Source organism: Maylandia zebra, linkage group LG10, assembly GCF_041146795.1.
Source record: "Maylandia zebra isolate NMK-2024a linkage group LG10, Mzebra_GT3a, whole genome shotgun sequence".
Taxonomy (NCBI): Eukaryota; Metazoa; Chordata; class Actinopteri; order Cichliformes; family Cichlidae; genus Maylandia; species Maylandia zebra.
In genome coordinates this window covers 22448109-22475164 of record NC_135176.1, presented here as the reverse complement: position 1 = coordinate 22475164, position 27056 = coordinate 22448109, and the positions used below count along the sequence as shown (strand labels likewise).

The 27056-nt window shown below is 38.6% G+C and overlaps 1 protein-coding gene across 1 annotated transcript in view; it reads right to left on the bottom strand.

Moving 5' to 3' along the window:
* The window catches only part of gabrb2b (gamma-aminobutyric acid type A receptor subunit beta2b), a 73709-nt gene that overhangs the window by 5138 nt on the left and 41515 nt on the right, over positions 1-27056 (bottom strand). The window contains exons 5-8 of the mRNA XM_024803888.2: positions 18961-19043; positions 10168-10305; positions 8078-8230; positions 951-1195 (exon numbers count right to left, since the gene is read on the bottom strand). Coding sequence (XP_024659656.2) covers positions 951-1195; positions 8078-8230; positions 10168-10305; positions 18961-19043 — 619 coding nt within the window. The remainder of the gene's footprint in view (positions 1-950; positions 1196-8077; positions 8231-10167; positions 10306-18960; positions 19044-27056) is intronic.

Here is a 27056-nt window from a genome sequence, read left to right as displayed (position 1 = left end):
TTGAAATAGGTCAAAGGATATAAATGCAGTTATTTTTCTATTTGGTTTTCTTTGGCATTTTGCCTTGAGTATTTCAGCAGTCCAGGTGCAGCCATGTTATGGTGATCATTTGCATTTTGTCAAGGCGAAAAGCCATCTGTCTCCGAGACCCTCCTCTTTTTCACGAGTCATTTTGGCTTCCAAACACGGGCTACAACAAACCTACTAAGCTGCTTTAACAGTGAATGTTGTTAATTATTATTCTGGACTCTTTAGACAATCTGAATAATCCATTTTCACTGTAAATGCGATTTCATGCATTTTCATGCATGTAGAGGTAAAACATCAGATGTGGTTTGCCTATGTATTCAAATATATGTTTCTAGTTTTTAATTGTTTATGTAAACATTTTTCTGAAAACCATACTAATTCTCAATAAGGGCCCCATTATACCTGTCCTCTTGTGGTGGCAGAGCAGCATTATACAACAACGTTGACGTCAATTTGACACCAAGTTGCAATAATTCTGTTGCAAGCCACCCTTTTGCCAATTGTGTAACCCGGGACATTGTACTACTGCTGCCAATGCTGGGTTGAAGACACAAGGATCACATTGGTTCTTATCACCATTTTATTGATGAAGGCCAGAGATTTGCAGACTATACAAAGTGAGATGTTGCAGCAGTTTGAAAAGATGAGACTTTGTGGGGAAAAAAAAAACTTAGCAATTTTTTGACTTCCAGTTTTGGCTTCTTATTATCTAAGTGCCAACACCTATCGTTCACGAGAATACTGTAGTGGGTACCTTACCTCAGGCGAGCATAAATGGATGTGGCTGTGTGAAGATGTCAACTATGTTGTGCAAAGTGACCAATGCAGTGAGTATACTGGACTCAACAAGTCCTTTCTAAATGCTCGTAGGCAGGTAGATGACCAAACTACAGGGACAAGCTAAGCTATTAGATAGTTACCTTGTTTGGATCCATTCTCATCTTTTCATTGTTGGCCATAGCTGTCTTCTCCGCTGCCTTTTTCTGACGCTGAGGGCCCCGGCCAAAGAAGATGTAGTTTACTAGGGCATACTCCAGCAAAGCCAGGAAAACAAAGACGAAGCAGCCCATCAGGTACATATCTATGGCCTTGACATATGGGATTTTGGGGAGCGTTTCTCTCAGGTGAGTGTTAATGGTAGTCATGGTCAGCACAGTGGTAATACCTTAACCACAAAAAACACAAAAAAAGATATTGAGAAATTCAGTAGTCAGATTTAAAACTGCAATTTTGCCCTTTGACCTCAAGATCAAGGTCAGAGGTCCAGTTTTCAGAAAATCTTGTCAATCTGATAACTCAAGAAAGAAGTCATACCATAGAGAAATCTACGACAAATCTTGGACAAGTCTGAGTCCCGGCCTGTGAGTCTAAGGTCAAGGTCAGAGGTATACTTCTCTGAAAATCTTATCAATGCAATAACTCATGAATGTGGCGATGTAGGATTTTCAAATTGATGCCATACGGGAATCAACTAATAATCTCAAATGAGTTCAAATCTAAGTGACCTTGAACCTCAATGACAAAGTCAGAAGTCAACTTTTCTAAAAACCTCACGAGTACAATAATTCAAGAAGGAAGGAATATTAATAACGTTGTGAAAGTAAGGCCTTCACATATAAGGTGAAGGCCTTACTGTATAATATTGGGAAGTGTAAAATTTTCTTAATAATAGTGACCAAATAAAAGGAAATAAAATTGAAAAAAGACTGAGATTGTGGAAAATAGATTTCTTGCAAATAGCAGAGCAACTCAATAATATGTACTCTTTTTTAAAAATGTCAGTAAAAGGGACAAATATAGAAATGTGTGAGGAAGCTTATGTTCTGACAGTTGTGTTCACCTATCAGAAAAATGGAAAGCTGTTGTAGAGTTTTATAGAGAAAACAAAGAATGATTTCCAGAAGCGTCCTTTGTTTCAGCAGGGTTGGATAAATCTGTGGGAGAATGTGCACTGCTGGTTTTTTGTGGAATGCAGCTGGTGTGTTGGGTTGTCCAAGACGGACAACGGTTTGTTCAGTGACTTGCTGCGCACCATTGGCTGAAATGCCTCCAAATGCTGGCTGCTGATTCGATTGATTAGGTGACCTTGATCAGTGAAAGTAAAGGGTTTGCCCCATGATTTTAAAAATATGCTTTAGAAGAAGAACCTGAAGTGGAGTATTTTGAAATTCAAATGTCAACCTTGATCTTGTTCATTAGTGGAGAACTCCTATTGAGAAAGACAGTTTTTCCAAAGCCTTCCCAAGCAAACTGTCAGACTATGCATATCAATGTGTTGAGAATTTGCTTATTATGCACGGCACACAAACCCCTGCAAGAGTTATTACATGGCAATTTTTCCCTTTTTTTTGTAATTTTTAACACAATGTTCGCTCTTGGATGTACATGTGTTGGGCTTACATTAGCACTGTTCTATTCATATAAAGGAAATGAGAAATGGTAAGAGAAGCCAGATTCTAATGCTTATATGAGAACTTACTAAAATGGTTAAATTACAGTGCTTACGTGTCCTCCTACATATGCCTCATTCATTGAAAAAACAGCAGTACTATTTAAATTCTAGTGAACAATTGGAACAAAATTTCTAAAGTAGTGAGTAACATATAAATAAATTAGAATACATTAATTTAACAATCATTAAAATGCTGCATTTAAATTAAATTACAATAAGAACGACAACAAAAAATAACATCAAGTACTATAAAAGTGCAAACTCTGCTGAGGCAGCTCACTCATTTCATTTTAATGGAGTAGTATTGTGTTTTGTATATCAGGATTATCTTTGTTTGGCCAAGTTTGTGCACACAAACACTGCATATTCAGTGTATATTTATTTAGTTAATTTTGTTGTTGTTTTTAACGTACTTGTTGTACAGTAAAAATTGGTTAAGGGCAGCACGACGTGTGTTTACTTTGATTACACAAACATTATGTAGGAGTAGGTAATAAACAATGGGTACTACTCTGTATATAAGTGGTCATGAGTAACTTTATTATATATTACACTACAGTATATTTCTAACTAACTATGCAGTTCATTTTCTTTCTCTTGCCAATACTTTCTTTAAAGATTTAACACATTTTGGGGTAAACCTGAAAGAAAGGAAGATGTGAAATGTAAAACTGAGATCAGGGGTCAAATGGCATGACCTTACAATATTCTGTAGGGCCATGATATCCTGTCTCTCAAATGAAAATACTATGAAAATTTTTTAAGATGGCGCCGGTGAGGTCGGTGAGGTCGGCTCCCGTCACGACTGCTCCGACCACTTTTTCTTTGTCTTTGTTTGTCTTTGTTTTTTAAGTTAGTTTTCAGCGTTTCTAAATCGGCAAAATCATCACCATTGGGTACATTAGGTATGACAGTGACACTCTTGTTTCTATTGGTATACAATGTACTCACAATTCGAAGTTTTTAACTCCGGATCCGAGCTGGCCGAGTGAGATCTCGAGGGAGAACAAAGGGAAGCGGCGGCAGCCTAGAGGGAAGCGAGCCGGCGTCAGGAACAGGCTGAGAGCTCGTGCACACCGCACACCTCTGCCTAGCATCCTGCTCGCCAACGTCCAGTCACTGGAGAACAAGCTTGACGACCTCAGGGCCAGGATAAAGTTCCAGAGAGACATTCGGGACTGCAATCTCCTCTGCTTCACCGAGACATGGCTGAACCCAGCGGTGCCGGACCACGCCATCCAGCCGGCCGAGTTCTTCTCGGTTCACCGCATGGACAGGACACGGGACTCGGGGAAGTCAAGGGGAGGCGGCGTGTGTTTAATGGTGAACAACAACTGGTGCAACAGTGCGAACGTTGTTCCTCTCACACGCTCCTGCACACCAAATCTGGAACTACTGTCCATCATGTGTCGTCCTTTTTATCTACCTCGGGAATTTACATCGGTCATTGTAAGTGCCGTTTATATTCCACCACAAGCGGACACGGTCACCGCCTTATGCGAGCTGCATGAGGCACTCACACAGCACCAGACACAACACCGGGACGCTGCGCTTATTGTGACGGGGGACTTTAATAGCGCCAACCTCAAACGCGCAGCGCCGAACTTTTATCAACACATCACCTGCCCCACCAGGGGTGAAAGGACACTGGACCACTGCTACACTACGGTCAAGGACGGCTACAAGGCACAATCCCGCCCCCCGTTTGGCAAATCTGATCATGCCGCCATCTTCCTCATGCCAAAATACAAACAAAGGCTGAAACAGGAAGTTCCGGTTCAGAGGAAGGTCGCGCGCTGGACGGATCAATCGGTGGCCGCGTTACAGGACGCACTCGATGACGCAGACTGGGGCATGTTCAGAAACAGCTCCGACGATGACGTCAACGTGTTTATGGAAGCGGTTGTGGGATTCATCGGGAAACTAGCGGATGATACCGTGGAGACAAAGACTATCACAACGTTTCCCAACCAGAAGCTGTGGGTGGATAAAACCATCCGCGACGCTCTGAGATCCCGCACCGCTGCCTACAACACGGGACTCATGACGGGGGACATGGACCCGTACAAAGCCGCGTCATATAACGTGCGGAGGGCGGTGAAAGAGGCGAAGCAGCGCTACGGGAGGAAACTAGAGTCACAACTCCAACAGAGTGACTCTAGGAGCCTGTGGCGGGGACTAAGGACAATAACGGACTATAAAGCACCAACAACCGGTATGACGAACGCGGCCATGACTCTGGCAGACGAGCTGAACACTTTCTATGCTCGCTTCGAGGCTGCAGCTAAGGTCTCCAACAATGCTAGTGTTAGCGGCGCTAACGGCTGCAGACAGGAAGATACTGCCAGCACCGGAAACGTGCTCGTCATCTCCGAGCATGAAGTAAGGAGAGCCTTCAAGAGAGTGAACACCAGGAAAGCAGCAGGACCAGACGGCATCCCAGGTCGTATCCTAAGAGACTGCGCATACCAGCTAGCTCCTGTGTTCACTGAGATATTCAACATCTCTTTATCTCAGTCGGTGATCCCCACATGCTTCAAAGAGTCCATCATTGTTCCTGTCCCGAAGAAACCCCACCCTGCTTCTCTCAATGACTATCGCCCTGTAGCCCTCACCTCAGTAGTGATGAAGTGCTTTGAACGCCTGGTCAGAGACTTCATCATTTCTTCACTACCAGACACACTGGACCCACTACAGTTCGCTTACCGTCCAAATCGTTCCACAGACGATGCCATCTCTCATCTCCTCCACACATCACTCACTCACTTGGACACTAGAAGGGGGAATTATGTTAAAATGCTCTTCATAGACTACAGCTCTGCATTTAACACCATAATTCCCTCCACACTCACCACCAAGCTGGAGCATCTGGGACTCAGCTCATCTATGTGTCAGTGGATCTCCAACTTCCTAACTGGCAGACCACAGGCAGTAAGGATGGGCGGACATGTCTCAGCCTCCACCACTCTCAGCACTGGAGCCCCCCAGGGGTGTGTTCTGAGCCCCCTGCTGTACTCTTTGTACACATATGACTGTGTGGCCACTACCAGCTCCACCACCATCATCAAGTTTGCTGACGACACCGTCGTGGTGGGCCTGATCTCTGATAACAACGAGACGGCCTACCTGAAGGAGATTAGGAATCTGGAGAACTGGTGCCAGAGGAACAACCTCCTTCTAAACGTCAGTAAGACAAAGGAGCTGATAGTGGACTTCAGCACTAAGCAGGAGAGGAACTACCAGACCCCTGTCATCAACGAGTGCCCAGTGGAGAGAGTGGACAGCTTCAAATACCTCGGAGTTCACATCACGCAGGACCTGTCATGGTCCTGTCACATCAACACCGTGGTGAAAAAGGCCCGTCAGCGTCTCTACCACCTCAGACGCTTGAGAGACTTCCAACTGCCCTCCAAGGTGCTCAGGAACTTTTACTCGTGCACCATAGAGAGCATCCTGACGGGAAACATCTGGTTCGGGAACAGCACCATGCAGGACAGACGAGCTCTACAGAGGGTTGTGCGGTCAGCTGAGCGCACCATCCGCTCCGAGCTCCCTGACCTGCACTCAATCTACAGCAGGCGGTGCTGGACCAAGGCCAGGAAGATCGTGAAGGACCTCAGCCATCCCAACAACAGACTGTTCTCTCTGTTGAGGTCAGGAAAGCGATTCCGCTCCCTGAAGACCAACACAGAGAGACTGAGGAGGAGCTTCTTCCCGCAGGCGATACGGTCTCTCAATCACACCACCACACAGTACTGACCCACACATATAGTTCTTACACACACACTGGACTTTCTGGACTTTGTTTTTGCACAACACTGGTCACTATATTCTTCATTTCCGGTTAATACTTGTACAGCTGCTGTTATTGTGTATATATTTATTTATATTTATATTTCTTCATACATTCTTATATAGTTCTATATTGTGTATTGTGTATTTTGTTGTACAGTTATTTTATTTTCAACTTTAATTTATATATTTTATCTTATTCTTCCCAGTTAAATTTACCCTTCATTCTAATTTGTGTTGTACAGTTATTTCATATTAACCTTAATTTATATTTTATTCCTTCCTAGTTAAATTTACCCTTTTTAATTTTTCATATTTATTTCCTATCTTATTCATAGCCTTTTCCTTTTTTGTTTTCTTTAGGTCACGAGCAGTTGTCCAAGCATTTCACTACATATCGTACTGTGTATGACTGTGTACGTGACAAATAAAATTTGAATTTGAATTTGAAAATTAGACACTGTTCATATTTTTGCAAGTGAGGAAACCCAGTGGTTCAGGGGGTTGGGACGCTCATCTTGTAACCGGAAGGTTACCAATTCGATCCCCAGCTCTGTCTGTTTTGGTCGTTGTGTCCTTGGGCAAGACATTTCACCTACTGCCTACTGGTGTTGGCCAGAAGGGCTGATGGTGCGATATGGCAGCCTCGCTTCTGTCAGTCTGCCCCAGGGCAGCTGTGGCTACAACTGTAGCTTGCCTCCACTAGTGTGTGAATGTGAGAGTGAATCAATATTGGAATTGTAAAGCGCTTTGAGGGTTTCGAAAAGCACTATATAAATGCAATCCATTATTATTATTATTATTATTATTATTATTATTATTATTATTAATGCATCACATTCAAAATGAGCAGCATTATAGACTTATTTTACTTTTTTTATATATTTAATTTGATTTTTATAGCATTTAAATTGTGCTAGTCATTGCATCCAGGCTTTAAGAAACATTTTTTCAGAGCATCCCAAGAGTTCTAGCCAATTAATATAAATTAATACTGGTCAAAATAGGATTCAAACAATTTTCCCAAGCTGTTGTGATAAGAGCTTAACAATAACAACAGATTTTTGCACATAGTGATCATGTGACATAGCCCTTACAAGTCCATTTTAATGCCTGAAAGGAGGTCAGGATAAAGTAGATTCTGAATCTAGTATGGCGAAGGAGGTGGCCAAACATTTCCCAACTCTGACCTGCCTCTATTATAAAACATTAACTTTTTTCATTAAATCCCATGCATGCCTTCCCCTGCACCACTACATATAGCCCAGTCGTCAATCAGCAAAATTGCCTTGTTGACAAAAAGGAGGGGTTGGGTAGAAATATAGATTAAGCTGAATGAATGGAATTCGGTAAAAAGAAGACAGTGAACCACTGATAAACACAGAGTAGCTCGTTACAAATCTCCCAGGCAACATGGGATTTACATAATCAAGAATGACTGGAGGAAATTGCGGCTCCCCAAAAAAGAACAGACGGTTTCTGGTTTAAAAGTAGAAACAAATCAGCCTAGTCAACCATCATTATAGTTCTATGATTTAACCCTATACTTGATTAATATTTGACCCACTAACACCCACAATACTTGCAAAAGATACAGTAACAGTGTGGTTTATGTGTAAAGTTCAAAAAGTTCACAAAATCGAGGAAATAAGCAACTAGAGATAAAATGAGAAAAGATGAACAAGAGAATGTAAGATGCATGCTCTTCATTTTTGTATTTAGTACAACCAGCACACAGGTTGGGCAAGCTTTCAACTACATATTCCCCTTTTATTGGCCTATTTATTGTTTTATGAACCTTACCTAGAGCCACTCTGGCAGCAGAGGCATCGTAGTTGATCCAGAAGGAGACCCAGGAAAGGATGGTGATGAGAATAGAAGGCATGTATGTCTGTAGGATGAAGTAACCAATGTTTCTCTTCAGCTTAAAACTCAGAGACAGACGAGGGTAAGAACCTTTGGAGAAAGGAGAATAATAATTAAAAATAATGTTTAAAAAAGAGAAAATGTCACGGTCTGTGGAGAAGAAATGCTGGTGTGTGTGGTGGACCCAGGTGCGAACGCAAGTGAGTAGACGGGAGTGAACTTAAACTGAAAGCGAGCCTTTATTATGGCTGATGACATAGAGTTCAAACAAAGCAGAAATACTGTGACCAAACTAAACTATAACTAAACTGGGAAACTGATACTGTGATAAACTATAAAGACTCAGAAAACTATGACGATGACTGCAAAGACTGGCCGTGAAAACATGGAGGGTGGGAACACAGATGACGCGACACAGACTGAAAGAAACACAAAGACTAAATACACATAAGGGATGATCAAGGGAAGTGGAAACACATAAGGGGGAACAGCTGATACACATGGACCTAATGACAGGACAGGGAAAGCGAAACTACATACACTGACATTAGACACAGACTTTCAAAGTAAAACAGGAAACATGGAGATTAGACGTGACCTGAACTTAACCACACAGACATGACGCATGACAGGTAGATGCACAAACCAGGGAGACTGAGTACAGGAGGAGATGACATAAACAACTAAGAAACAAAGGGCTAAGCAGCACCCTAGAAATTAACTAGACGAACTAAGCTAGAGCATAAATGAATACAAAAGATACATAAAACTCAACACTGGGTCGCACAACCCAGGACCATGGCAGAAAAGATGTGAAATGCCAAAGATATCAGGTGTGTGGCAAAAAATATGAACACAATCATCAGTAATCAGGATCAGTTTGAACCAAGTAATTTAAATTTGTTCTTTCCAATATCACTGACTGATGAGCAACTGTTTTTTACTACCTTCCTTAAAAAAAAGGTCATGGCACACACTCAAAATAAAGCTTAAAAATCTGAAGGCTGAAACATGCTTCATTAGGAAAACAGGGGTTTGTGACCATGTTGATCACGTGGTTCTGTCAATGACAGTGGTGTTCTGTCAGGCCAGAGGAAAAATCTCTGCAATTCTTGACTAAAATTTGTTTTGTGGTATCCAGAGGATAAAGTCTAACTTTCGTGATCTTGTGACTTTTGTTCTATGAAGATGAATGAGGACAAATCCAGGTTATTCCTGTATAGCCTGTTATTTGAAATGTCAGCATATATGTGATAGAAACAAATACAAATTTGGTATACAATAAAGTCTTACTACAATTGTCCAACTACAACACATTTCTTTGAGGGTTTTTTTTTTCAATTACAGAGTTTTTCAAATTAGCACTATAATTATGACAGTTTTATAACCAAGCTGTATCCAGTGAATGTTTGACACCAGGGGAATTCCCCCATTTCTATATTGGGTAATAAAATCCAGCACACTTCAGGTAGACACTTGGGTAAAGTTTCTTGCATACTAATAGTATACCAATACACAACAACACACATACATACACGCACAAGCAGTGTGTGCAGACAAAACAAGCTTTCATTGGTGCAGCTGCAACATTCATATTGAATTTACGTTACGCTATCATTCAGTGCAGCGGCTTTAACTAATCACCAAAAAAATCACTGTCCTGCTCACAAATGCTTGTTTGCATGACAAAATCATGAATATGAAAAACTTGAACATATGAATATTTCATTATATCAGGCAGTGTTCTCTTTTGTTTGTTGTTAAAATGTCATGGTATCATCTGCCTCCGAAGACAATGATTCATTCAAAGATCTGTATGCCTGTTTGTTTTCATGATGTTTAGGATTTCTGGAAATTATTTTTTCATATATATAAGTTGAAACAGTGAAAAAAGTCAGTACTGATAAAGTATGAAACATCTAAACTATTTTATGAATATACAGAGACACAGAGATATAATAATGAAGTAAAATTACTAGTAATAATAGTAACAATGATAATGAATCATGATTTTTATGATGCGTTACCTGTGGAGAAGACAACATTCTTGGAAATGAGCTTATGATCCACAATGGAGAACTGGGGAAGTTCGATCTTGTCTACTCCTGTCACAGCATTATCTCCTCCTCGCCAGTAGAATTCAATGTCATCTGTAGTGTAACCATCTGCGAGACAGTACAAGCAACAAGAATAACTGATTGACAATAAGGTCTACACACTATATCTGTTCACGATCTATCCCATGTCGTTCTTGTATATTTAATTAGTAATGATTAGGTTTGCATTTGTTACCAGTTTACAGTCTTTTGACTTTAGATGCAGTCACTGGGCTTTGGTTTACTGATGAAAAATTCATGGCAGTCCGCAAGGAAAAACTCTTTTATTCATTTGAATTTTTTTTTTTTGTAAAAGCATGTGCATTTTAAACATGCTTCCTATTCCTATTTGCTTCCTTCTCCTCAAAAGGCCTGCATAGTGTATATATGGTTTGAAATGTTTCTAAGTTGTGGGTTTGTTTACCTGTTATTATTTTCTAGTCAAAACAATCGACTTTTGTGCTCTTAACACTCCTTGAACCACACATATAACAGTTCGCAATACTGCAACCTTGGAAGAATGAATGCTGGTCATTAATTTTTGTGTAACTAACATATTAATTCTGTTAGTTACACAAGTAAAGCTCAGTAGTGCAATTACTGTGTATTAAAATCTTATTCAAAGCCATCTCAACATGAAGATACCCTTACTATTTAGATCTCTCACTACTGTGCACTTCGCAATAACTGCAATGTGGCAAAATATTTATATGTGAACTAACGGTTGTGAGTGTGAGAGGAGATGACCTGAGAGATAGCTAGGATCATAGCTAAAATGAAAACCTAGACCTTCTGTGGCTGATTACCAAGACTACGTGAAGTACCTTCTTAAGGTCTACTAGAACATGGACAATCACTACTGTGACACCACAGCAACTTTGATCACTGAGATGCTTGGCTACAAGATAAACAGCCACAAAAGGCAGTACCCTCCATCAAGATAAAGGCAGCATGGAGGAAGATTAGCCAACTATTGGTGCTGCTAATATAACAAATGGATGCATAAGAAGTAAGCTGCCCATACCTGAGGCCTTAGAAATTGTCAAGCAAAGTCTCACAGCTATGGCCAGCTGCTTGAACCTGAGAGACTGAAGCCAGGTGGCAACAAAGAGAGGGAAAGTAGTCAGAACTGAGGGGATTGTACTACCAGAAGGCAACACTACAAACAACGAAGACAGCTACAAGTACCTGCAAATTCCACAGGCAAATGGGAACCATCAAGAGGCCGCTAGGAAATCTGCAATCATCAAGTTCTTGCAGAGAGTAAGGAAAGTCCTGAGAAGAACAACATCTAGGCAATCAACACCTATGTCCTTCTAGTTGATAAAAATATCGTGCTGTGATAATAAGCTGGCCAAAAGAGGAGATAGAAGCCACTGACGGCAAGAAAAGAAACTTCCCTATTATGCAGGGATGGTTTCACCCCAAATCCAGCACCTTGAGACAGTACACTAAGTGTAAGGAAGGTGGGCTAGGACTAGTGAATGTCAGAACCAAGAATGGGACACCCAAATCCAAGATGGCCACAACTGACCGTGTGCTTAGTGAATACCTCAGGCAGAAGAAACCCAAGAAAGAAGAGGAGCAAGAGTAGGAAATATCATGGAAGGACAGGCCCCTGCACTGCATGCACCACTGACAGGTAGAAGAAGTGGCTGATATTAAGAAAACCTATCAATGGTTAGACAAAGGTGGACTGAAAGACAGCTCACAGGCACTAATGATGGCAGCACAGGAACAAGTTCTAAGCAGAAGTTCGATGGAGGCTTATCTGTCTGCTTTTTATTTTTATTTATTTACTTATTGTAATTTTTTTTTTGTTAATGTGTATGTGACTTTCGGTCATTCTTCTATAACAAAAAGTTTCCAAAGAAGGAATGGTAAAATGACTTCCTCAGTACAGGTGCCAGAAAAGAAAAAAATCCTCATGGAGTGAAGTGTATAAGGAAATTATATTAGTTGAGATGACTGAAATGAAGTCAGGACTGGTCAGGGGCAGACAGAAATAATTTTAGTTTGGATGAATTTTTTAAGCAACAAAAAATCCAAAAGTACTAGCTTATTACGTGTAGAAATGGATCCTGGTGTAGAAAGTAATATTAAATAAATTCTAACAACAGCTTATCAAGCTTAAACGTGCTGCTGTTGTTTAGCCGCTGGTTCCCTCTTTCTGGTGCAAAGTGGGCCAAAAACAAACAAGAGAGACGGACTCGCGACAGAAAAGCCGATCAGCTGATCATTGATCAGTTTCATGATTGAAGTAGCAGCAGGAGAGCGAGGGAGAGGGAAGAGGCAGTCACTCCATATATCGGTTGTTATGCTTAACGTTGGAATGCTTTACAAACATTCAGAGATGAACTTACACACTTGCTTTACTTCTCTCTGGGATAACTTTCTCTGAGATGAAATGCTGGTTTGGTAGCGACAGGTCTCGCACGCCACAGCCGCTCTATCACGTGACGCATACTGCTCTGACGTGCTACGGTTATGAGCCGAGTTACGCCATGTCGCAAGTTTTGTGAGGCGTTTTTGTGATAATTTTTATTTCTCTCCGATATCCGATCAAATTAGATTAAACAAGACTGTTGCAAATAATTAAATTTTTGCTTGATGCATAAAGTTAAAATATTAAAACTAATAAAACAAATTTTAAAACAAGACTTTTTCATTTAAATACATTTTATATGATCGATTATGCAGAAAAAATAGAATTGGGCTGAAAGGTCTATTGCTTTATTACGTATTCAGGTTGTGTATCATGTTTTTTAAAAGTAACTAATTACTTTTGAAAATAAGTAATCTGTAAAGTAACTGGATTACTTTCTTGGAGAAATAATCAGTAATTATTTACTAATTACTATTTTCAAGTAACTTGACCAACACTGATGACAGCCAATGAGTGCGAAGGATATCTTTGACTTGTAGAAGACCTGGTAGTAAATACATGAGAGGGTTACCTAGACAACAAGAGTCTTTCTGAGCCATGTGCTTATGGTGAATTGACAATATGAGGTCATAGCAGTAATTATCAATCTGTGTTGTGGACACACTCAGGGGGGAACAGAGCTACTGCATGACTGAAGTGGATGACTGAATGGGGGCATGTTAGGAAAAACAAACTGTCAACAAACAAGGACTACACACACCTCTGTACTGTAATAGCATAGATGAGTAGAAGTTTGACCCAGTGCTCTTATAACTTAGTTTTTAGTTACCTAAGAACTTTAACCCTTAGACTGACTTTGCAATTTTATTTTACTGAAGTTTTTGTGTCAAAGTGTTTAGCACATTCAGATTGTCTTAATTCCCATCCCATATGAAATTAACTGCAAGGAATATAGTAAGAGACACAAAATAAATAATTAGTTGAGAGTATATCTATTAATTACAAAATGGTGAAATAAGAAACTTGGCTTTGTAACTATTAACTGGCACAAGATTACAGAACTTAGATAAAAAAAAAACAATAAGTTTTAAATGATAATAAAACACGGGGTGACGATATCTATTTTACACTAGCACAAAACCTTCTCTTATGGATTCCAATGTCAGAGAGCACCGCCAGACCAAAAGTAAATGAAATTGTTCACGATAACATCAGAGGAGATAGCAATACAATACTAAAGCTATTTAACTGGGACTCTGGCATATCTCCCTGACCAAATCTGACTCCAGGCATTTTTATCAAGCTTATGAAATAATGTCTCAGTTGATTTGTTTTAATGGGCAAAGAAGGATTTTGGAAGGAGATAAAACACTGGCTTTGATATTGCTATGGGCAGAAGATAATCAGGGATAATAAAAAAAGTGTTTTTTTATATACTTATTATAAAAGAATACCAAGTTCTAATACATATATTAAATACCACTGGCATGCAAGGTCATGATAAAGCATTATGAATCAAAACAATCATGTTATTCTTCACATCTATACTTTTTTTCTAAATATATTGTAAATAAAACTTGTAAACACATTTGGCATTTGCAAACATTTGAAATAAGAATACTTTGAAATACAGTATGCTGTGACTCCCTAAATTTTGACTGTTTATTGAAAATTATTAAAGTCACCAAGCAAGTCCTTTGGATTATTTTTTCCCCACAGTTTATCAGACGAAATGCATATCAACTTAATACATATTAATAGACATTCTGTGATGCGTAAACACATGTGTCCACATACACATTCACAAACATCACCATCACTCTCACACAAAAATCGATACTTGAAATCCATCCCCCGACAAATGCCTGCTTCACGCATAGCCCAGTGAAGCTGAGAAGGATACTCAACTCTAAATATGTCTGCAACTAACTTTGATTTTACAAAGTTCAAAGCGACTTTAATGTTATTCCTAGTAATTAAAAAATATCTTTAAAGTTTTGCAGTATACAGCAAGCTGCAGCTCACTTGGATGCCTGGACAGGGGCGGAACATCTAAAGATAAGATAAATAAATAAGCCATGCAAGCCCACGTGTGGAAACCATTCACACCCCAGAGAATGTCTGCAGTTTCCAAAATGGGCTCTGATAAGCAGTGATGGCAACAGCGAGATAGAGTGGAAGTGGCTGTCCATATGATGGGGATCACTGGTGCAGAAAATATAACTATAACTTGACAGAGATGCTGTAATGAAATGATAGTTTCATAGTGAGCACATATCGACTGAAACATCTAATGTAATGTGCCTTTTACTTTCCCCTCAGTACATGTAAAAGTTATCGAATACGTACATAGCTGTCTTAATTACTTTGTTTCATTTTATGGCTTTTAAAACAGCTTTGCTGAAATGACCAATTTTGTCGTCTTGTGTAGAGCCATACATTTTGTAAAGTTACTACACTACAAGTTTGTAAAGCTGCTACACGAAGATGCTTCTTGGCTAGTGTTCAATGTTTAACGGCTGACTGATCCTAATCTTGGTATGATTTATTGAAAAGGTTCACAGCTACTGTTGTTATGAAGTCAGTGTTGTATCTTTTGATCAAATCAGTTTTCTTTTGAAGGTAGGGCTATACAGCAGCATATAGACTGTATATTACTGTAACAGCGACACTGAGCATTATAAATAATGTATGAATGGCATTTTCAAATGCAAGAAAATCCTTCAATAATAGTCTAGGTGTGAAATTTTGTATACTAATACAAACTTTTGTACCATAGGATCTGAGTTGATCTGAATTGAAGCATGATTAATACTTTTACATTTGCCTCTAAGTCACATAAAGTTCAATTTGAAAATAGAATGGCTAATGGAGCGATACATACAGAGTAAGAAAGAAACACTTGTGGTGGAACTTTGAGAAAGGAAAAAAACACTGATGAATTTATAAAGGAGATAGATGGATGGAAACCAGTAGTCTACCCTTTTATATTAGCACTGGGAGTCCTTTAAACATTTTAAGTGTGCATGTGTTTTCAGAGGTTTTGTCTATTGGGTATGTTTTAGTGGCTATGATAATTACACATACATAATCTATATGATGGATGCTCACAGCCACAGTTAGTAATATCCAGCTAGTTTCTTAAGAGAAAGAAAACACTCCAACCACATTAAAAGAGAAGGATGTGCGCTTGTGGTACTAATGACTGGACATATTGTGAGGTGAGCTCATATGTACACCACTAATGCTCCACTCCTCTCCATCTTCCTCTCAGTTGTTTACCATCATTCTCTGAACTCAGACAATTTGTTCAACTGGACACTACAAAGCAGGGGGTTACATTTGCAGTAAAAATATACATGAAGTTCCCATTTAGATTTTATTATAGTATTTTTTCTTGTCTGTCCCCTTGGCATGACAAACTATATATAGATGATATGTGGCAGTTGTGTGCATTTGTGTATGCAAACAGCAACAAGGACCTGCCATGATCCACTTCTATTCGAATATCACATGAGTGGCTAACAATACTCATACTGGCTATACCCACAAAGGTATAATTTGTATAAATACCAGGTAACAAACTGGTAGATAAACTTCTTCTACATAACATGGAAGCTCCACACATATGAGCAAAGCTCAAAAGGGTATTGAAACAACAAAATGTCAAAGGACCAGGAACTGGCGGGTAAAGCAGCAAATAGATAATAGACAGTGAGACAATATGAAGCCTCTTAACAATAATGAGCACCTTGAAGCAACTGTTATTGTAATTTGGTGCTATATAAATAAAGCTCAATTGAAACGAACAAGTGCTGATGAGCCCTTTCCATTGTAGGAATAAGACCCATACCATCAACGCTTTCAATGTCAAAATAGATATTGGCTTAAATAATAAAGTGGCCACAAGAGTTGGTATGGCAGTAACATCAATACAAACAAACTTCTGAGGGCACTGATGGTTCCATCTAAAGTCCAGCACCATGAGACTCCACCAGCCATGAAAAGAAGGATGGTGAGGATTAGTGAGTGTCAGTGCCAAGATCCAGTTGTGAGAGCCAATACATATTCCTGATGTATTCAGAACATTTCTGAATACATTAGGAAGATGGGTATTGGGGATGAACTGCTATGAGAGTGCCTTAGGCAGCAGAAGATGTATAGTATGTTGACAAGATGGCGCTGGAGTGACGGCAGCCTTTCCAAGTAGCTCTGCAACACCGCACCTTTTTTGTTAACTTTAACTTTTTTAGACTAGGCTTTTCAAACTTTTTTTCACCTTCGGTGCAATAGACTTAATACTTGAAATGTGCAATTCACTTGTATTTTTATTCCTATTTATTCTATTTATCCCCTTCATATATTTTATTTATATTGTCTCTGTATTTATATATATGTGTGTGTGTGTGTGTGTGTGTGTGTGTGTGTGTGTGTGTGTGTGTGTGTGTGTGTATATATATATATATATATATATATATATATATATATATATATATATATATATATATATATATATATAATATTCTGTAACTCTGTAACTTCTGTCGGTGCTGTGCTTTTTTGGAAATCGAATTTCCCAGAGGAACCCACCCGAGGGATTAATAAAGTTCTATCTAATCTAATCTAATCTAGTAATGAAGAGGAGGAGTAAAATCTATGGGATACAAGCCCCTCCATGCAATGTATGCATCATCAGCAGATAAAGGAAGTGACTGAGATCAAGAAATCCTATCATTGGCCACAGAATGCAGTCCTGAAGAACAGCTTGAGAGCAGGCCCTTAACATTAGATCCATAAAGGTAGGATTCTACCAGAGAAGAATTATGAAAAGGTGCCCTGGAGACTGTTAAGCACATAGTAGCAGTGTTAAGGTTGCAAGCTGGAAAGACATACACTGAAAGGCATAACAATGTACTGAAGATATAGCACATGTCGTATACATGTGCCACATATGAATTCAAAGTACTTATGGAAGAGTTCCAAAATTTTTGAAAGAACAGAGCTTCGAACTAACCAACCAGACATGGGCGTGGCTGACATGGGGCTAATTATAACTGTGAGATCTAGCAGTTCTACAGTAACATAGGAAAGATGGAGTATGAGAACACTGAGAACTAGCAGAGGCTGCTGGACCAGCTGGAGTAGAAATTGAAAGTAAAGCTGCCCAAAAGTAAAATGAGTATTGGGGGTTTAACTCGAGTATTTGCGAAAGGGGGGGGGATAAATGCAGCAATCAGTTTACTTTCTAAGCAATAACTAAATGACAACAATGACAAAAACTGACAAAACATGCATGATACATTTAAAATGTTTTCTTCCATTCTACTTCCCTTTATTACCCCTTTCCTCAAATAAATCACCCCATTTATTTATTTATTTATTTACTTACAAATGTGTGTATGTATTTATTTATTTTTATTTATACAGTTTCCACTTCAGAATATGCCTTGATGTATTTTGTAACTATTTAACTGAATACAGAAAGCTTGATTTTAATTATTTTCTTATTGGTATTTATTCTGTCAATTTATTTTTTGTTCTATAAATGTCTTTCAGAATGGATACAGAATATATTCATAACTGAAATGCAGTTATGGAGCTTTATATGCCTATCATGAACCAAGCAAACATTGTGGTACGAACAATGTGGTTTGTGTATAATAATCATGGATTACTACAACAATACTCTCACAGATACTTTTGTAGCAGGCTGCTAGATTACAAATAGCGTGTTTCATTTGAACAGTTTGTAAAGCAGCTGTGAAGCTGCATGAACCCTTAGCCATGAGTACAGAAAGTAAAGTTCCAGTCAAAATAAAATCATCTGACATGACAGTCATCGTAAAACTATGATAATCTTAATAACAGATAACTGTTACAAGAAGCATATTTGCATTACTGTTTTGTGTTAAAATCCATGTATTGTGTGATCCTGATGTCCTTTAAACCTTCATGCTATAATTCCCTTCATACATTAACACCAGATTTATGCCTTTCAGGGTGTAATGCACTTTAGCAGCATTGCAGGCATTCAGATGTATTTATCATTATTCACCATTAGTTCTTATTAAAGCTAAATTTCAACCACTTTTGTTTGGAGGTAAATTAAATTTCTTTGTGAATGAGTGGCACAGTCACTCATTTTACTTTAACTTTACTTTACTATTAAAGTACAAAGGAAGAACACGGGCTAAAAGGGACAAATTTAAATTGCTAGACATAAACCTAGAATTTTAAACTGTTAAACTGAGTCGACATATTAATTCAACTCTGATAAGAAAACACATTAATAAAAAAAAAAAGAACACATTATGGTCATTAATGAATCAATTACTTACAACTTTCTATCTCAAGTGTGCAGTTTTGCTCATCCAGTGGATACCTTCTCAGGTCCATCATACAAGCAGCAGTGGTAGTTATCCTGAAAAGAAATCACAGCAAAATTAGAGAGCAAACTCTATTTTTTAACAGGGTAACTACAGCAGGGACTAGACAAAGATATATAATATAGATGCTGTTAGTTGTGAGAATCAACTTTTTGTTTTGTTTTGTTTTGTTTTTCTTTTAATTGCCTCATTTTATTTACTTTTAATTTATTTTCTAAACAGTTTTGATGACCATTTGCTAGCTGCATGGCACTGAGTAACTGAACAAAATCCAAATCTTGTAAAAATAAAATAATACATAAATAAATAACCCTAAATTATTATTATTTTTTTTTTTTTAAAGACTGGAACGGTGGTAGTGGTGGGAACTCCACTGGGCATTATAGGTGAATAGCTAATCCTTATGTCCCAATTCTAGCTTTGTTTGGATAATCCTGTGGGTTCTCTGTTAGGTTTCACCTGGGATATGAATCACTGTGGGGTTTATTCTCTGTGAGACAGTGGTGACAGCAGCAGAAGAGAGAGATATACTGTAAAAGTCAAAATGAATGTAATAATGCCTTAAAATGCCATATGGGATCAAATTAACCTTATTGAAAACTTTGACTTTGTAGGTCAGTATTATTGTGTGAATAAAATGATGATGATGTTAGTGTAACTGGAATCAGCACAATAAATAAAAAATTTCAGACTGAAAGATCAATATTATACTTTCATTTGTTTACTTATAGCAGTTACAAAAAATGTCATATAACTTAAATAAGTATGATGTTACGTTAGTGTCAGAGTTTTATTTAAGTGTGCACTCGTCTTGTCAGACATCACCTTTTCATGAACATTACTGTTTATTGTGAGATGCTGCACAGACAAACAAAAATGACATAAATTGTACAAAGCTATTCTTTTAATAATTAAAAGAAGAATCTAAGTTCCTTTGAATATTAAACAAGGAAATATCTTTATTATAGCATTATTACAGCATGGTACTGATGGGTTAACACTCCTAACATACAGCTATATAAAAACCTCAAATATCTGAGTTGTTCAGTTAATACATTCCATTAAAAAAGTACTTTAAATGACATTTTCACATAATTTCCTGTTTCCAAGCTTAAATGGGACTTGGCTTTCAAATATAGCACCTGATGTGCCACAAATGAACACTTCATGACTCCATGGAGCATGCGAACATCAATAAAATGATAGATTATTATCTTCATGGGAAATGGTAAAGATAGATAAAACAGCTTGGGGGGAAAAGAGAAATGTTAGATTACTGCCCCCCAAGGCTTAACTTATCCTTTCCCTTTAGCATAATAATTCAAATGTGAAAATATGTCATGACTTCAAATGAGGGATGAGAGGCAATCTAAATAGAATCTTGGTGTTTTTTTTCTTTGTTTGTTTTGTTTAACATTTTTTATTAGATAGTATTTCTATGTTTCATGTTTTACTAAAAAGACACTCGAGGAATTGATCTCAGCAATATGTCAAGACCCTCTTTGACCACATAACTCTGACTCTTTTGATGTGAACCACAATCAGGAGCATATAGAGCTTTATAGTTCCACTACACATACTATTCTGATTTCTGACTTGCTGTTTTTTATAGCTATTAATACTATTTAATGCTTTAGTTTGTTATAGTTACTCCACAGTGTCGCATTCACCTAACACATGAAAGCTTTGAGACCAGGAGGAGACACAAATTTCTTTGGGGTTGCATCAGGAGAGGCATTTAGTGTAAAAAAAAAAAAAAGAAAGAGGAAAAGAAAAAGAAAAAGTAGAGTTAGCTAAATTGGGCATGTTAAAACAACCACTGTGTTAACCCTTTGTGAATAACAGAGCAACCTAAAGCAGTTTCTATCTTAATTTCTTGTCATGGATTATGAGAAATTAACCAAAGAAATGTACTGCTGTGGTAAATGTGCTTATATGTGTAAACAACCCTGGTCAAAGAACCAGAGCTTACTGTTTTACTACTTCTATCCTATCATATTCTGTGGATACTGTATCTATCACCATAAAGGCATTCAGCCTTTCAGTCAATATCAAAACAAATAGGCAGCAAGGGATAATAAGGGATAATAACAGAAGGCAACCATGAGTCAATAGATAAGGTTATGTTGTCCATCAGACTTTGTGAAAGGAACATAAGGATGAGGCTGTGAGTAATAGGCTGCCATTCTTTCCTTGACTCTGGTCTTGTGTGAGAACTTCACTCCCACTGAGGGAGTTGCCACAGAGCAGCACAGCATGGTGGGTAATCGTCTAGGCACACCTGACAACATAGATAAATTTGTGCCAGAGGAGAGGCTCATCTTGAGTCCAATCCTCTGTTACACAGCAGAGATAACCATGCTTGTGTGCCTCTGTGCCTCTTTCGCTTTCTTTGTTCTATCTCTCTTTTACTATGCCATTATTCAAACAGCCACTATAATGCCAATACATTTATATTCATAAATTACAAACACCTACTATACAAACACAGAAAGATTAATGGACATTCAAATTAAGGATATAATCAACATTACATGATATTATTTGTAAGCAAAGATTTGGAAACAATTATGCACCAGCGTTACAAGATTTTACTAACACCTAAAAGGCATCCCATAGTCTGTGTCTATGGCAAATATATTAAAACAAAATCCAATAACTGACAACATGTCTGCAAAGAAGCTAACAGCGGAATTGGAGACAATATTCTCCTTTTATGCTCCACTTGCTGGATTATGGGACGTTTTAAAAAAGGAGACCTAAAACTTATCCCTGCCTCACTTAAACTGAGCATCCATCACATCAGTTATTCTTCTGTGGCCCACTTCCTACCATGGAGAGGGGAATAGGATCTTTTAGGAGACTACTTAGTTCAAACACCTTGTTAACTTCAGCATGTCTCACCTATTGGATAAAGTTTATTGACAACTTCAGTTTATTCTGGAACTGTAAAGATCACTCCAAGATACTTGCTGCCAATCTATGTCCTGCTCTTGGAACATCTAATACTAATTAAACTCTGTGAATAATTCAATTAAATTTTATTTATATAGCGCCAAATCACAACAACAGTCGCCTCAAGTCGCAACAAGGACAGAATACATAGGCAGGACACCATACATAGTCAGACAGAATATGCTCCTTCCTCCTTAACTAACTCCATCCACCCTATTATCCAAAGCTTCCAGAGGATGTCCCTGTAACGACCTGCAGCCAAGCCACCTGGCTGTGACAGGTGGCTTGGCCTGAACTCACTCACTGGTCAACGTTCCACACTGAAGCTGAGCCAAATTGAAGATATATTACGCAGCAGTGGTTACACACATCACCAATCAGATGCGTATCATAGATGAGACAGACTCCATGCCACTTGTCTAAACAGTGATCCTATGTGGCAAGATCAAAAGCATTAACCAAGTGTACTCAGAGTGCACAGCTAATGCATTTAATTTATAAAGTAATATATTACAAAAAATGATCTTGATTTTATGTTTTTAACCCAAGCCTGGTTAAACGAACACAACAGTGCTATGATTACTTTTCAAAAATCTCCTCTGCGTTTCCATTTCATAGTTTCGACTATAAAAGGCAAAAAAAGGAGTGCGAATGGGCATTGTATACAATGCCAGTGACAAGCAGCTTTCATAAAGAAGATGAATTTAGAAGCTTTCCTGCTTCTAAAATAAGGTAAAACTGAGGTATTTGTACAAAAAAACAGTGGTAATGGTAAAAAACTGTGGTAGAAAACAAGGTGATGCCTACCAGTGTAAGTGTCTAACCAGACACTTGTTGCTCTCCTTTTGTGCAGGATCTCTCAAATTACAAAAACATCCTGTCTCAAAGTGATGCTGAAAAACTAGTTCATCCATTTATTGCTTCTAGGATATCTATTGTAATTCATTTATTATTATCATGTTGTTCTAAAACCTCCCTGCAATGCTTAAGTTACTCCAGAATGCTGCAGTACTGTCAGGGACTATAAAGACCATATACAGTGGGGCAAGAAAGTATTTAGTCAGCCATCGATTGTGCAAGTTCCCCCACTTAAAATGATGACAGAAGTCAGTAATTTGCACCAGAGGTACACTTCAACTGTGAGAGAAGGAATGTGAAAAAAAAATCCATGAATCCACATGGTAGGATTTGTAAAGAATTTATTCGTAAATTAGGGTGGAAAATAAGTATTTGGTCACCTCAAACAAGGAAAATCTCTGGCTCTCACAGACCTGTAACGTCTTCTGTAAGAAGCTTTTCTGTCCCCCACTCGTTACCTGTATGAATGGCACCTGTTTGAACTCATCATCTGTATAAAAGACACCTGTCCACAGCCTCAAACAGTCAGACTCCAAACTCCGCCATGGCCAAGACCAAAGAGCTTTCGAAGGACACCAGGAAAAGTATTGTAGACCTGCACCAGACTGGGAAGAGTGAATCTACAATAGGCAAGCAGCTTGGTGTGAAAAAATCAACTGTGGGAGCAATCATCAGAAAATGGAAGACATACAAGACCACTGATAATCTCCCTCGATCTGGGGCTCCACGCAAGATCTCATCCCGTGGGGTCAAAATGATCATGAGAACGGTGAGCAAAGATCCCAGAACCACACGGGGGGACCTGGTGAATGACCTGCAGAGAGCTGGGACCAAAGTAACAAAGGTCACCATCAGTAACACACTACAACGGCAGGGAATCAAATCCCGCAGTGCCAGACGTGTTCCGCTGCTGAAGCCAGTGCATGTCCAGGCCCGTCTGAAGTTTGCCAGAGAGCACATGGATGATACAGCAGAGGATTGGGAGAATGTCATGTGGTCAGATGAAACCAAAGTAGAACTTTTTGGTATAAACTCAACTCGTCGTGTTTGGAGGAAGAAGAATACTGAGTTGCATCCCAAGAACACCATACCTACTGTGAAGCATGGGGGTGGAAACATCATGCCAAGGGGACAGGACGACTGATCCGTGTTAAGGACAGAATGAATGGGGCCATGTATCGTGAGATTTTGAGCCAAAACCTCCTTCCATCAGTGAGAACTTTGAAGATGAAACGAGGCTGGGTCTTCCAACATGACAATGATCCAAAACACACCGCCCGGGCAACAAAGGAGTGGCTCCGTAAGAAGCATTTGAAAGTCCTGGAGTGGCCTAGCCAGTCTCCAGACCTCAACCCCATAGAAAATCTGTGGCGGGAGTTGAAAGTCCGTGTTGCTCGGCGACAGCCCCAAAACATCACTGCTCTCGAGAAGATCTGCATGGAGGAATGGGCCAAAATACCAGCTACTGTGTGTGCAAACCTGGTAAAGACCTATAGTAAACGTTTGACCTCTGTTATTGCCAACAAAGGTTATGTTACAAAGTATTGAGTTGTATTTTTACAAATCTGTGTTTGTATTTAATCATTAGTTATTATTAAACTCTCTTCCACTCCCTTCTTTTCTCCTCTCTCTTTCTCTCCCCTCACCAACAATAGATTGTGGTGAATGGCTGCCCTTTCTGAGCCGAGTTCTTCCAGAGTTTTTTTTTCCTATCAAAAGGAAGTTTTTCCTTCCCAGTGTCCCCAAGTGCTTGTTCGTAGGGATTGTGTGATTGCTTGTCTTTCTGATATTGCAGGGTTTTTACCTTACAATATAAAGAATCTTGAGGTGACTGCTTTTGTGTTTATGGTAACGTATACGTAAAATTAGGGCTGTTCAATATAACGATATATATCAGATGGCGATATGAAAACGTCTATCGTTTCATATTACGCTATTGTTTGTTTCGTGGAGTCGCAAAATAAACTGTTTACGGCAATATTTTTCATCGTTTTGATGGTCACTGTAGAATTTCTTAAAGTTCTCTCTTTCTCTTATACTTAATATAATCACCCTACGGACGGACAAGCGACTGTTTTTATGCGTTGTCGTTAGCAACAATGACGGTAAAACCATCGCGTGGCTCTGCCGTCTGCTTGTTTATTTTCCACATAAACCTTTCACAATAAAGCTGAAGATCCTGTTGAGATTTTTCAAAATAAACCAAATCACGTGAAATAGTATGCACAGTGTTTACAGACGAGAAGCTAAAAAGAGCCATCAGGTAAAAAAAAATACTCAGAGAAAACTGCAGCTGTTTCAACTTATGTAACACTCGACTCCAGGTACACGACGCCCAGCTGAAAACACTTTACGGAAGTAGAGCTGCCGAGATTCACAGAATTTACAGAAAATGTAAAATTTTTGTGATCTATATACCGGTATCGTTGTCGGCACAATAAATGTCTTATATTGGGATATGAGATTTTGGTCATATCGCAATGCCCTACGTAAAATTAAATTGAATTGAACAGTACCGAATCTGAACAAACAACACTTAAATGTGGAGTTCCTCAAGGTTCCATTCTTGGACCTCCACCATTTAACGTACAGTATGCATGTTCCCTGTTGTTCAGATTACATAATATTATAATTTCCTATCATTGTTAGCCAGAATATACACAAAGAAAAAGAAAGTCTCTGCCAATAGAAAGTGTGACACTTAAATCTTGAAATCGTGGAGTCATTGGTTCACCTAATTTTCACAGCCACATAGCGACAGTTAGTCTCAGGCTTTTCCCATCTTTTCCCCAGCTTTTTCCCATTTAAAGCAAATACAAAAAAAAAGTAGGAGATTACTTAATGTTACTTATAATTTCAATATTAATATTACACATTACTATTACTTTACAGGTATAGTAAAATAAGATCAGACAGCTCTTATGATAAACTTAAGTATTACTTTTTAAATATTTTTGCTAAGAAAAAGAAATGTTGTAATTTACTTAGTTATTCAAAAAATGGAGGTAAAATAATAAAAACAAAGCCATAGAAAGAATATTTTAGGACAGAGGATGTGAAGAGAGACAGTGAGCAGTCTATCATAACATTTCCTTCTAATGCCAGTAAAGAAGTTCAAAGGGAAGAGTTCTAACATTAACATGCTGTTTCATATTACACACCTCAGGGATTACCACCCCACAGAGTGTGACGGTGAGGTTGTTTGAGCCTAAGAGGTTTAGATAGATTCTCCTTTTCTTTCTCTCTTGTCCCCTGTCTTTGTCAGCATTTATTTCACACTGATGGATTTACTGCTGGTGATGGGGCTCTGTGGCTTCCATGTGTTTAACCAAGGAGTAAATTGCCGGTTACTTTTCGGCAACTTTCTGATCTCTGTGTCAAGTCGGAGTCACCGGTGTAGAACTCAGAGCACAAGCCTCTGGCAGGGCTTTTAGAAAACATAAATGTTATGCATGTTTGTATGAGGTAATGTGTGAGCATGTTACGTAGCTGTTACACTGTAGAAGTGTGCATCAGATTGCCTATGTTTACTGCTGTCTTGCTCTCCATTTACCCTCTCATTTCCCCCAGTTGTTCCATCCATTAAATGATGCAAAGCCACATTTTTCAGTCTGCTTACACTCCCTGGTTGCTAAAAAAAAAAAACATTCCCTGAAAAAGCTGCCAACCACACTAAGTCCCATATGTTGCATCACCTGCAGTGACCCTCCATATTTTTCAAGCTGTGTTCAGAGATTGGCTTGCTGGATTGATCTAACTTGTGAGGTCAAATCAGGGCCAAGTAGCTTTAAGGGAAGAGACTGGATTTCAGGCCAAAGAAATGTGCGGGCTGTTGGTCACAATCACAATAAATATGAGTGATTAATGCGTTGCAATGATTTACTTTTGTTTTTTACTTAAATATTCTCAGTCACTTATTTGTACTCAATTTATGCTGGTCTTAGTTTATAGTAGTTGCAACAGAAACATTTGAACTTTTACAGTCAAAAACATAACAAATAATTAATTGTACAAAAACATTATAATTTAGTACAGTTAAATTATACATACATAAAAAAATAGTAGGACTCAGAGAAGTAGGTCCCTTTTATTTGGGGTTTTCAGTGAAAAATATCGTAAATGTTCCTTGCACTGTACTTGGAAAGGAGTACCCCTGCATAATTGTAGTCTAGCCATTTTCTGTGATTATAAACAAAATACTCCACTCTGATTGCTGGCAGAGCTCAGAGCTCATT